The 12,675-nt window shown below is 46.6% G+C and overlaps 1 protein-coding gene across 1 annotated transcript; it reads right to left on the bottom strand.

The window, feature by feature from the left end:
* Positions 1–1,437: 1,437 nt before the first annotated feature.
* On the bottom strand, positions 1,438–12,449 carry EXOSC3 (exosome component 3). Its single transcript, XM_054036126.1, has 4 exons — positions 11,930–12,449; positions 6,366–6,515; positions 3,423–3,574; positions 1,438–1,929 (listed from the first exon to the last, which is right to left on the bottom strand). The coding sequence occupies exons 1-4, from the start codon at positions 12,212–12,214 to the stop codon at positions 1,728–1,730; spliced, it is 789 nt and encodes a 262-aa protein (XP_053892101.1). The 5' UTR covers positions 12,215–12,449; the 3' UTR covers positions 1,438–1,727.
* Positions 12,450–12,675: the final 226 nt, after the last annotated feature.

Here is a 12,675-nt window from a genome sequence, read left to right as displayed (position 1 = left end):
ACTTGCCATGCTCGGCCCAAATATTTTGGTGTTTTGGCATCAATTCCATCTCTGTGGTGGGTCAGCAGGAAGTGCCAGCAAGAACCATATCTCACTCATGAAAAGATAGAGGACGACTTTCTAGGGTATCTTCGCTCTTTCAACAAGATGCCAGGCAAAGAATCCACTGAGATCCCCTCACAATCCCGTGAAAGAATGAGTAGGTCTCATCTCTCAACCAGCATTGAAAGGCAATGGTTAAAACCACATTGTCAAGAGCTGAAGAAGGGTGTTTTCCAAATCCCTATCTTTTGGAAGCCAGAGAGGGATTCATGTATGCAGCATGACTGACTCAGCATGCTTCTGAACATATTATTGTAGGATAAAAATGACTAAGGCTTATACAGCACCAGATTGGTATGCAATGGAACCAATGACTGTGAATTAGTAAGCTTTAGCTAACACAAACTTGCAGGATGAGGGACACTTGTAGAAGAGTCTGAGAAAGGTCCTGAAGTGATGTCCCCCCATGAGTTATTCAGGGGTATTTAACATTATTAGTAGTATTATCTTAATGCTCAGCAGCCCCAATTAGGGACAATGACTCCATTGTGCTAGGCACTGTACAAACAGAACAAAAAGACCATTCCTGCTCCGGAGAACATACAATTTAAGTACAAGACAAGAAACAACAGCAGGTTGTAATGAAAACTGATGGTCCTTTAGTTATGCAGTCTGATAACAAGACAGTCACTCACTCAGTGGCAAGTAAATTTAAAACAAATACTTCACACAGCACTGGTATAACCAACCTGTGGAATTTACTTCCACAGAAGATTGAGTCATGCTTGTGGAAAGAATTCAAATAGAGCTGAATAATTTTATAGCCAACATTTGCAGCTGTGTATGCTAAGATAATGGTAATCAAATATGACTCAGGGCATAAAGTGTTCCCCAGTGGGAGGGCAGGTATGTAGCACTATAATCGCAACAATTTTGGACACTTACTAATTACTGTGGAATAAGATGATGTATTTTACACTAATCTTTTTGCTTAACTATTGCTAGACATATATTTCTAGGAGTATGGAGTAATTTGCTTGGCTTTTTCTTTAAAGGCTGTTTGAACCATCATGTAGTTCTGGATCAACTGTTTTTTTTGTTCAGTATGTCATTTCTAGTGCCTTACCTCCCCCGTAGCTTATTAAAGAAACATGAACTTCCATCCTCATGTCTTCCTCACCTATTTTAGCATTTGGCCTGTCCCATACAGATTTTTTGTTAAGGTAGGCAGAAGAACTGGCTCCTTATATTAAGGCTTAAAACACTGAGGAGCTTGAAGAACCAGCAAAGAAAGCAATATGTAGAACCTCTTGGTGGAAATAACACCAAATGCGTGTAGGTGATCAATTGAGTTTTCTGCTCTCATTTGATGCAAGAATTAGTGTTACTACTGAATTCTGTATTGCAAAAATCAGTGTGCTCTGCAACAACTCTTTATTGTGAGAGACTTTAAAAGATTACATCTATTTGTTTCATAATAATCAAACACTGCGGCTAAGAGTGAAGAGAATGCTTGAATGCGGAAGACTAAACAGATTGAGGGATCAGGAAAGAGGGACTGATGGGTAAAAAAAATTAAATGGGAGAGACGCAAAGTTTCAAAATGAGTTATTAATATACATCTGAATACAAAAATATTACAATAATTGCAAAGCCTGAAATGAACCCAAGATGTTTTCTTTACATCATCTCTCTGATAGTTTGGCAAATGCTTGTGTTCTTTGTTCTGCTGTCATGTGCTCACAGGCTTCCAAGATATTTGCCACAATTAAAGTCTGTTGAATTGTTTTTGCCTTTACCCATATTCTTCCATTCATTCCGAACACTATCTCAAAAGGGTACAGTTGTCCCAATTCCTGAATGATTTCACAATTGGGAGCTAAAAGCCTGAAAACAAAGTAAAAGGGATGTCAAAAGAAGAAATTGTGTAACAAATACATTTCAGTGTTGCTAGTCAATAACAGGACCACTGCTAATACCACCAGTAGTATGAAGGCATGTGTAGCAACTTCAATAGTTAAGGCTGAGTTGAGAGCATGGATTCAAACTATATAAAACATAGTAATATTTTGAATTTCTTGTTTAGTGCTCATGTAGGAGTTTAATTTAAACAAATTCCAAAACCAAGACGAAATTAAGAGTTAAGATTAAATTAAAAAAAAAAAAATCCAAAAATTACCCTGCAGTGACACCGTGCAACAATCATAATGAAGACAGTCTAGTGTTTGTGAACCAGATTTAATTAAGTTGATTTTTAGCTCCTCATTTGTGACTGAGCAGTTAATAGGATTTATTCTAACCTGGAACAGCTCATCCAGACTCTATGTGAAAGAGGTGCTAATTAAAAATCTTTAAACAGAGGGTGTTTTTTTTGCTATTGCCCCTCCCTTCCCTCATCCCCTACACAGAGTTTGGAGGGAGGAAACTGATTTTTTGTTTGTTTCTTCATAGTCCTTTTCTTGGTTCTCTTTGGAAGACAGATTTCTAAGGATGCTTGAGAATGCCACTGAAGGCTGTGTGAAGACTGTGTTCAAGGAATTGATGTCATTCTCAGACCAGTTGCTATATACAGATTCTACTCTACCACTGAAGACTGAATATGTTCACAGAAAAAATGATTAGCCTCCATAGGTGACGAAAGCAAGTTTCTGATGGATTGGGTTCACAATATTTTCTAAATAATGTAGCAACAAGATCAAGTAGAAAAGAAATTCCACTTCAATACACCACCACCTATTAAAGTTAAAAGGTAAAGTCTACAATAGAATATGACAGGTTTCAGAGTAGCAGCCGTGTTAGTCTGTATCCGCAAAAAGAAGAACAGGAGTACTTGTGGCACCTTAGAGTCTAACAAATTTATTAGAGCATAAGTGTTAGTCTCTAAGGTGCCACAAGTACTCCTGTTCTTTTTAATAGAATATGGTTAGAGTACATCTTTCTCAAGGAAGCAGCAAACATACCAGAGGCTTATTAATTTAAAATGCCAGTTTGTAATTGAGGAACAGAGAGAGGAGCATTTTTAGTTTTGTGACATCTGTTGGTTTCTACTTATTGTATTTTATCATTCATTTCCCCTTTCTTTATACTATATTATATTTGTATGCAGATTACAAATTTAGGATCACAAAGATCAAATAACTTTGTCAAGCAATAATGTTGACAATACATGCCCTAAGAACAATATAATACACATCTGTTACTCCACTTGTCATACTGCTCAGACCTGCTGGTTATGGACATCCAATGCTACAGCATTAAATATTAGGGTGCATACCAGTTTCCAACAAGATAAAGAGTTTCACTCATCTGTCACAGCTCAAAAAATTAACAACATTCAGCTTCTCTCTCATTCCTGGGAAGTTAAAAATTGTAATACTTACTTTCTTATTAGACCTAAAGAAACCTTAAACAACAGGCCTTCGTGTCCAATTACTCCCATTCCATTCGCTCTTCCACTGCTGTCTATACAGACCATCTCTGGTTCCATGTCTTTATTGGCTACAACGAATTGACCATAAATAAGATCTCCCACCTAAAACAAGTGATGGGAAATGTTCAGAGAAACTGTATCACGTCTGTATATCTTTTTTGTTAAACTCGTGCCTAGGTTCTTGGCTGCTGGTGGGTGCAGAGCACCCACTAATTTTTCCCTGTGGATGCTCCAGCCCCAGAGCACCCACGGAGTCAGCGCCTATGGCTCAGGCAGGCTCAGGCTTCGGTCCCCCTGCTGGGGTCATGTAGTAATTTTTGTTGTCAGAAGGGGGTCGCGGTACAATGAAGTTTGAGAACCCCTGTTCTATGCTATAAGAAAATATCTACATTTTTCTTTATAACTTTGAAAATGTTTGCACCGAACTTCTGAACCCAGGCACTGGAATCATTCCCCCACCCCCCACCCAGTAGGGCTATCAAAATCAGATGGGCAATCAAGGAACATTGAGATACAATGGATTAGTTAATGGCCCTATCCCATCTTGGAAATCCTATGTGCAAGAAAGCTCATCATGTGGACTTGGAAGCTGAATGAAGGAAATAAAGTCTCAGGAAAATGTTCTGTCTCCCTCTTTGCTGTTTGAACTCTGACAGGGCCAGAGAGTCTAAGTTGAGGCAGAGATCCCCAGGGGTTACCCCTGGGCCTGCCCTGAAGGGCCCTTCGAATTGACAGATCATTACAGCTCTCATGCGCTGAGGATTTAGGTTCTAACTAATTTATATGTACACACTTACTTGCTTTAACCTGTAAGTAACTCTCTTATTTCTTTTTCCTAGTTAACAAATCTTTAGATATTATTACAGGACTGGCTACAGGCATTGTCTTTGGTATAAGATCTTGGATACCAAATTATCTGGGATAAATGTCTCTTGGACTGAAAGCAACAAAGCAACCTGAACATGGAGTGACTTTTACTGGACCATTAGTCCAGCTTGTCTGGGTGGCAAGATAGACTGGAGAGTCTAAGGGGAGTGTCTGTGATTCCCTGGTAAGACTGTTCCAGTAACAAAATGTAAACTCCTGGATCACTGCCTTGGTGAAATCTAATTATAGAACACATCACCAGGTTTGGGTGGGGGTGGGGGAGAAGTCTACCCTGTTTTAAAGTCTGCCCTGAGATAGGAACACACAATCGGGACCTTCTCCAGACAGCATGACAGTCACATTTCATAAGAGCCTGTTTTATAAAATGTGAATTTTAGGCCTAAACCAGGGGTCTCAAAAACGCGGTGGCCTGTGGGGTTATTTTCTGTGGCCCATGAGCTTCTTGCAGCCCCCCTGCCCTCCCCCAGCGTTTACCTAGAGCGGCTCCGGCCCGACCCGCACGAGGGCCACATGAGGACTAGTACATTGGCCTGAGGGCGCATTTACTGACACCTCCCCCCCGCCGCCGCCCTCGGCCCCGCTCCCACTCCACCCCTTCTATGAAGACCCACCCCTGCCCCGCCTCTTCCAACCTCTTCCCGAAATCCCCACCCCAACTCCGCCCCCTCCCTGCTCCCACGGAGTGCAGGAGGGGTGTGGGGTGTGGCAGGGGCTCAGGGCAGGGAGTTGGGGTGTGGGGTGCAGGAGGGGTGAGGGGTGCGGCAGGGGGTCAGGGTGCAGCAGGGGGCTCAGGACAAGGGGTCGGAGCGCAGGAGGCGTGCAGCAGGGGTTTCAGGGCAGGGAGTTCGGCTGCAGGGGGGCTTTGGGGGCGGGCTCCGGCCCGACGTGCACCCGGACAGGCTCCCTGCCTGCGTGCCCTGCTCCCACGCCGCTCCAGGAAGCGGCTGGAACCTGGGGAAGGAGGGGCGCAGGGGCCTGTGTGTGGCTGTTGCTTCAGGCACCGCCCCCAGCAGCTGCCATTGGCCAGGAATGGGGACCCGCGGCCAATGGGAGCTGCTGGGGGCGGTGCCTGAAGCAACAGCCACACGCCCCTGAGCCCCTCCTTCCCCAGGTTCCTTCTGTTTCCCGGAGCGGCGCAGGGAGCCTGCCCCGGTGCACGTCGGGCCGCAGCCCGCCCCCCGAACACATCCTGCAGCCGAACCCCCTGCCCTGAAACCCCTGCTGCATGCCTCCTGCACTCCGACCCCCTGCCCTGAGCCCCCTGCTGCACCCTGACCCCCTGCTGCACCCCCCACCCCTGAACCCCACACTGCACCCCTCACCCCTCCTGCACCCCTCACCTCAACTCCCTGCCCTGAGCCCCCGCCACATCCCTCCTACACCCCCTGGGAGCAGGGAGGGGGCGGAGTTGAGGTGGGGATTTCAGAGAAGGGGTTGGAATGGGGGCAGGGAAGGGGTGGGAAGAGGCGGGGCTTCATGGAAGGGGTGGAGTGGGGGCAGGGCCAAGGGCGGCAGGGAGAAGGTGTCAGTAAATACGGCCCTCGGGCCAATGTACTAGTCCTCATGTGGCCCTCGTGGTCATTTGAGTTTGAGACCCCTGGCCTAAACTGATTTCTGACTCTCTTTGAAGGGCTATTCCACTGCCATCTTCTGCCAGTAATATCTGAGAAGATACAGTTACAACATCCTCTGTACAACAAACGGCAAAGCCTGGCACCTACTACTGCTGTGACAGTCAGTGATCAAAAGAAGAAAATCCATGATCTGTAACTGACTTCCTCGGCCATTGCCCAACATAAAGGCCTAGGAGAAAGGGAAGGAAACAAAGCCACTACAGAAAGAAGTTTGTACATGTCATGGAAAATCTATCACATATCAGAACATCTTATGACTAAGGGATACAGGCAAATATTTGAGTATATTTTAAATTGTCACTTTGCAAGAAAGTGAAAATATAATACTTTAAAGGCTTCAATACTGTCAATATATATAACAAGAACATTACCTGCACATTTGGTCTGTTTCTTTTGGTTGCACCTTCAAATGCCAAGTAGGACAAAGAAGCTTGCTCACTTCCACCAACATCCACTTTGAATACGTCACCTGCCTTGATAGTCACTATGCCTATCACATGATCTCCCTTGACTGGGACATACTGAAAATTAAAACAAACATGTACAAGAAATAAATATATCTTTTTACATGTATATACACATCCATACAATACACAAGCACCGTGTACAAAAAAGCTGAGTGACCAAGCTTATTTCCAAAATAAAAGTTGCTGAAAAAAAAATCTTGATACAGTATCAAAATGAACTTCTATTTTTAGAAGGCACAGACCCCACTGAAAATACTTACATTTACTTCAACAGGATTATTCATAAAAGTTAAGCATGTGCGTTTACAAGATTAGGGCTTCACAGTCTTTATAAATAAGGGTAAATCTACAGTGTAGCTAGAAGCATGCTTCCCAGTGCGAGCAGACACATACACTAGCTCTGCTTGAACTAGTATGCTAAAAATAGCAGTGTGGCCAGGGTGGCACAGGCTAGCCACCCGAGTACAATAATATCAGACACTGTGGGTATGTACTCAGGAGACTAGCGGCTGCCACACTTTTATTTTTAGTGGATTAGCTTGAGCTAGCACACCTATCTACCTGCACTGGGAAGCACACTCCCAGCTGTAGTGTAGACATGACCTAACTGTTGTGAAGACACCTTTAGGGTAAGTCAGTGGCTCCCAAACTGGGGTTCGTGAACCCCTGGGGGGTTGCGAAATGTTACAGGAGGTTCTTGGGAAAAAGAACTCTAATGGCGGTAAGAGATGTCCCTAGGGATCCTGGGCAGCATGGGGCCAGCAGCCTGGAGCCCCTGGACTTCCAAGAGCTAAGCAGATCAAAGCAAGCAGTGCTATCACACTAAGGAGTGTGACGTTGTGCAGTCTATATGGTTTTATAAAAACTTGATAATAAGTCAATATAATGTAACTGAGATGGTTTTAGAGAAAATACGGTAATAAGTGAATGTAACGTAACTGGGATATGCTTCATGCAAAAGGTCTCTTGTAAGGTATCATTACAAAGCTTATAATCTACTGAGTATGATCATCTGATTTGTATAAATGTACCACTCTTGTATCCAAAACTAGAAATATAAAATGTAACTCTGAGGGCCTATTGTAATTGTGTAAAGTGTGGACCATTAATGATGGCTTGGAATCTTGATGACTCCCATTGTCTGCAGATGGCTGTATTTACCTGTGAGTCTTCCTGTATATGTGTGTGCTGGCAAGTGAGTAATGAAGTCTTGCAGTGACATGTGATCATGTCACCTGAACTGGAATCCATCTTTAACCTGGTGCTTTTCCAGTGAGGTGGGGGTGGAAACCCAGAGAGACAAAGAGTTCCCACCTTATGCAAAAGATATATAAAGGGGGGAAGAGAACAGAGAGGGAGAGAAGCCATCATGAAGAATCCCCTAGCTATCACCTGAGCTGCAACAAGAGCTGTACCAGGGGAAAGAATTGTGCCCAGGCCTGGAAGGTGTCCAGTCTGAGGGTGAGATTATCTGTATTCAGTTTGATTAGGCATAGATTTGCGCATTTTATTTTATTTTGCTTGGTGACTTACTTTGTTCTGTCTGTTACTACTTGGAACCACTTAAATCCTACTGTCTGTATTTAATAAAATCACTTTCTATTTAGTAATTTACTCAGGGTATGTATTAATACCTGGGGGAGCAAACAGCTGTGCATATCTCTCTATCAGTGTTATAGAGGGCGAACAATTTATGAGTTTGCCCTGCATAAGCTTTATGCAGGGTAAAACGGATTTATTTGGGTTTAGACCCCATTGGGAGTTGGGCATCTGAGTGCTAAAGACAAGCACACTATTGTGAGCTGTTTTCAGGTAAACTTGCAGCTTTGGGACAGGAGATTCTGACCCTGGATCTGTGTCTGGAGCCAGATGGGAGTGTCTGGCTCAGCAAGACAGGGTGCTGGAGTCCTGAGCTGGCAGGGAAAACAGAAGCAGGGGTAGTCTTTGCACATCTGGTGGCAGCTCCCAGGGGGGTTTCTGTGATCCAACCCGTCACAAGGAGATTTAAACTTCAAGACTCTTTATAAGAAATGGAAAGGGAGGTGGATATTTTTTGCTGTTTTTAAAATTATATAGTCAGCTAGTATTGTTTTTAATATTATTATGAACAATTTTAAGCTTTGTTGTAACGTGCGTTGTTTGCCTGGACTGCTCAAGACCTGAATGCTTGTGTAGGAGGAACTCTTTGAGTTGGCTTCTTAAATGCCTTCATGCTGTTTCCCATCTGAAACATAGGAGCCTTGTCTTACAACAGGCTTATTCAAAGTGATACAAGCTATAAAAGTGAGATCTTGGAAGAGTGTTGCTGTTTTCATAATGCAATAAAAATACTGTAATGATAATAATTAATAACAAATAGTGTGTAATAAACATGTCATAAAAACAAATTTTATATTTCCAAGATTACTGCTTTTATAATGTATACTCAAGTAAAGGAGAAAATCCCTGGAAATATTCATTTTTAGAAGGGGGTTCACGAGACTTGACATTTGAGTGAAAGGGGTTCACAGGTTGTTAAAGTTTGGGAACCACTGGGGTAACTGTTACCTAACTTGACTTCCATCCACATACAAATCTCTAGCTCAAGTTAATTGTTGCTTTAAACTCAAGCTAGCTGGCCCATTGAGGGAGTGGGTGGGTTGATGCTTGAGTGATGCTGAATCTAGTAATGCTGTGTGAATGCAACAGCTCAAATTACAAGAGTCTCATCAGTAGCAAATCCAATTATTCTGTGCAACTCCAGTGTTGTTTTCTAGTGTGGTGGTCACTCTCACTGGAACTAACCTAGCTTTGAGTACAGTAATGAGCAAACTAACAAGAGCTAACAGCTACAGTGAAGACAAGCCATTAGAGCAGGGGTAGGCAACCTTTCAGAAGTGGTGTGCCGAGTCTTCATTTATTCACTTTAATTTAAGGTTTCGCGTGCCGGTAATACATTTTAACGTTTTTAGAAGCTCTCTCTCTTTAAGTCTATATTATATAACTAAATTATTGTTGTACGTAAAGTAAACAAGGTTTTCAAAATGTTTAAGAAGCTTCATTTAAAATTAAATTAAAACGCTGATCTTACGCCGCCAGCCTGCTCAGCCTGCTTCCAGCCTGGAGTGCTGTTCACCTAGGCCTGCAGCGGGCTGAGCGGGGCCTGCAGCGGGACGCCAGCTGGCAAGGGGTCAGCAGCCAGGACCCCAGACCTGGGGGGGGGGTCAGGGGTCAGGGCAGAGGGCTGGGTGTGTGTGGGGGTGCAGGGCAGAAGGCTGGGGGTGGGGGTGGAGTTCAGGGGTCAGGGCAGAGGGCTGGGGGTGTGTGGAGGTGCAGGGCAGAAGGCTGGGTGTGTGTGGGGGGTCAGGGCAGAGGGCTGGGGTGCTCGGCTCATGGGGGTGCTCCCAGCCCCCTGCCATGAACGGCTCATGGCAGGGGCTGGAAGGGATATGCCCTGTTTCACCCCCTTCCCCAAGGCCCCGTCCCTACCTCTTCTCTGCCTGCTCTACGGAGCAGCGAGCATGCTGATGCTCGGCTCTGCCTCGCTCCCCCCTCCCTCGCAGGGGCCAACTGCTGATCAGCGGCAGGGAGAGGGAGGGGGAGGAGGAGGGGCAGGAAAACACCATGCTGGGGAGGGAAGTGGGGGGAGCGTGGAAGCTTGGCTGCCGCAGGACCAAGCTTCTGCCTCCTGCCCCCCCAGGGGAGAGCGGTGGGGCTGAGGGCAGGGACCCTCCCCCCGACTCTCCCCTGTGGGGGCAGGAGGCAGAAGCTTGGTCCTGCAGCAGCCAAGCTTCTTCCCCCAGCGTGGTGCTTTCCTGTCCCTCCTCCTCTCACCGGGCAGGCAGCGTGCCACTCAAAATCAGCTTGCATGCCGTGTTTGGCACGCGTGCCATAGGTTGCCGACCCCTGCCTTAAAGTGCTAGTATAAAATTAGGACTGCAAAAAAAAGTGCGGAAAAGACATCCTGATTGAGTGTCTCTCTAAGAGGAAGTGACAGGAAAATCACAAGGGACATTTAAAATTGGACGAGACATTGGTAATGATCCTATAACGAACAACCCTAACCCTACAGTAACGGGATAGATTAGAAGTAATGGTCTTCATTTTTAACTTCTATAGTATCTACAAATTTCTGTTAACACGATGGCTAGTGAAATAATCAGTAGTGCAATTTAAATCTTCATTAATTTTCAGCATTAACGCTCCAATAAGGTTACTACAACAATTTACACATCATAAAGATACTGTTTCAGTATGGCAGCAGAATGAGCAAAAACATTACACTGGTCTCTGTTTGGATGGTTTCTCTTTTAGGAGGACCCTTGTCCACATTACCGCTAGAACTGAGAGTTTGCAACCAATTAGGGTCACCGTCAGCTTCACCAATAACAGTTTGCCACCACACAGCAACTTTTCAGTCATTAGGGCCATGTTTCTATTTCTGTAATTAGCAACTCTGCCTAACAGAAGTTTATTGTGAGAAATTTTGGCCAGCTATCCCATAAGTTGCTGCAGCCTGCACCAAGTGTGGTTATTTTAGTACCTCCTCAGCCCCCTTTTTTCCAGATGAGGTTACAGTTAAGTCTTCTGAGTAAGCTTAGATGCTGGGGAGGATTCCCACACTTTTGGCACAAAGAGGAAAAAAATCTCCTATTGTTACCAGCAGCAATGTATTTTTACCAGTGATACCTCTAGCTTTCTCAGCTACCAGTTGCAACACTCAACCACATAACTAGCAGGTTTGTTGAACGCAGCAAAGGGCAGAAAAACCCTGTATACAGTAGCACTCCCACTTTTGCTACCACTAGAGAAACCACAGCAGTGGTAAATTAATGCCCAAAGCCTGGTACTCATGAGGCCCTGGAATTGAACAGCAATTTATGTACACCGTTGGATGTACAACTCAACAACTGTACAGTGTTATGGTAGGATTAGTTATTACAAGAACACAGTTGTGGGTGACCCCCACACAACAAAGTAATAGCGTGCATAACGCCTTACAAGAACTGATATCTATGCCACACTAGGCTTCAAATCAGGGATTATTAGCAGCATCATAAACAGATTGTAGTCAATCACGCCACTGACAAGTGGCACAGTATAGTAGTAATTTGTGTGTGGACGGGGACTAAGTGGACACCAGACGTTGCCTGCAGCCCCGCAATTCCCAAGAAAAGCAATGGAAGGGGTTTCCACTCCGGTTCTGCGACTTTGAGGCTCTGAATGAACGGTGCCACAGCGAGCTTTAAAGAGGAAGCGAGGTGCAGCGCCTGGAGAGTGAGAAAGTGAGACGAGAGGAAGGAAGAGAGGGACCGTCCCAGCAAGGGCGAGCTTCAGAGCAAGTTCACCAGGCTTCAGCCAAGGCGCTCTGTGCGCAGAGCCGCACGGAGCCCACCGGGGGAAAGGCACTCGCAGCACCCACCCCCGCTCCGCAGCGCCGCCCGCCCCTCATCCCTTGGGCCCGCCCCCGCCAGCTCCGGCGCTCTCACCCGCTTCTGCTGGGAGTCCACCCAGTAGGCCCCGCCCGAGCTGCCTCCGGCCCCGCCCGGCTGGCGGTGGCGCAGCAGCCCGCACTTGGTGACCAGCAGCCCGGCCCGACAGCTCCTCAGGCCCGGCCCGCACACCAAGCGGCCCGGCAGAGCGGCGCCCGGGCCTAGCCACAGCCGCTCCCCATCCGCCTCGGGGTGCGAGGGCAGCAACAGCACGTCCCCTGGTAGCACCACCTGCCCCACGCGCTCCTCGGCGGGCAAGGCCCCAGCCTCTGCCGCCGCCATGGTCAGGGTCAGGCCTTTTCTCGGGCCGGCCAGCTTCCCCGAGCCTAAGGCGCGTGCGCGACAAGGTGCCGCATGCGCAGAAAGCACAGAAAAGCGGCGGGGGGGGGTCACATCCGTGCGCAGGCGCACAACTAGTCTTTGCCTGGCTGCTGTTGCGGAGGAAGAAGCCCGGGTGTCCGTCGCTCCGAACTGTCCCAGCCGGGGCCGTGCGCGAGGCTCCTGCCATGGCGGCGGGTGTCGGGGGGGCCCTCAGGCGAGGAGCGTTGGGTTGGTGCAGCCGAAGGGCCTGGCCCTGCCCTGTGTCACAGCTGTGCTGCTAGGCATTAACTAAGGGCCTCAGTGTAGCCCTAACTGGCTACTAAGCCTGTAAAGTCAACCTCCATCTCCGCATAACTGCCCCCCACGCCCGGACTTCACAATGAAACTGTGCGATTGCCGGGCGGGGGTCTGCCCCGGTGCCA

Source organism: Malaclemys terrapin, chromosome 7 (genome assembly GCF_027887155.1).
Source record: "Malaclemys terrapin pileata isolate rMalTer1 chromosome 7, rMalTer1.hap1, whole genome shotgun sequence".
NCBI classification, from domain to species: domain Eukaryota; kingdom Metazoa; phylum Chordata; order Testudines; family Emydidae; genus Malaclemys; species Malaclemys terrapin.
The sequence above is the reverse complement of the archived record's forward strand: the minus strand, read 5'-3'. Positions and strand labels throughout refer to the sequence as shown.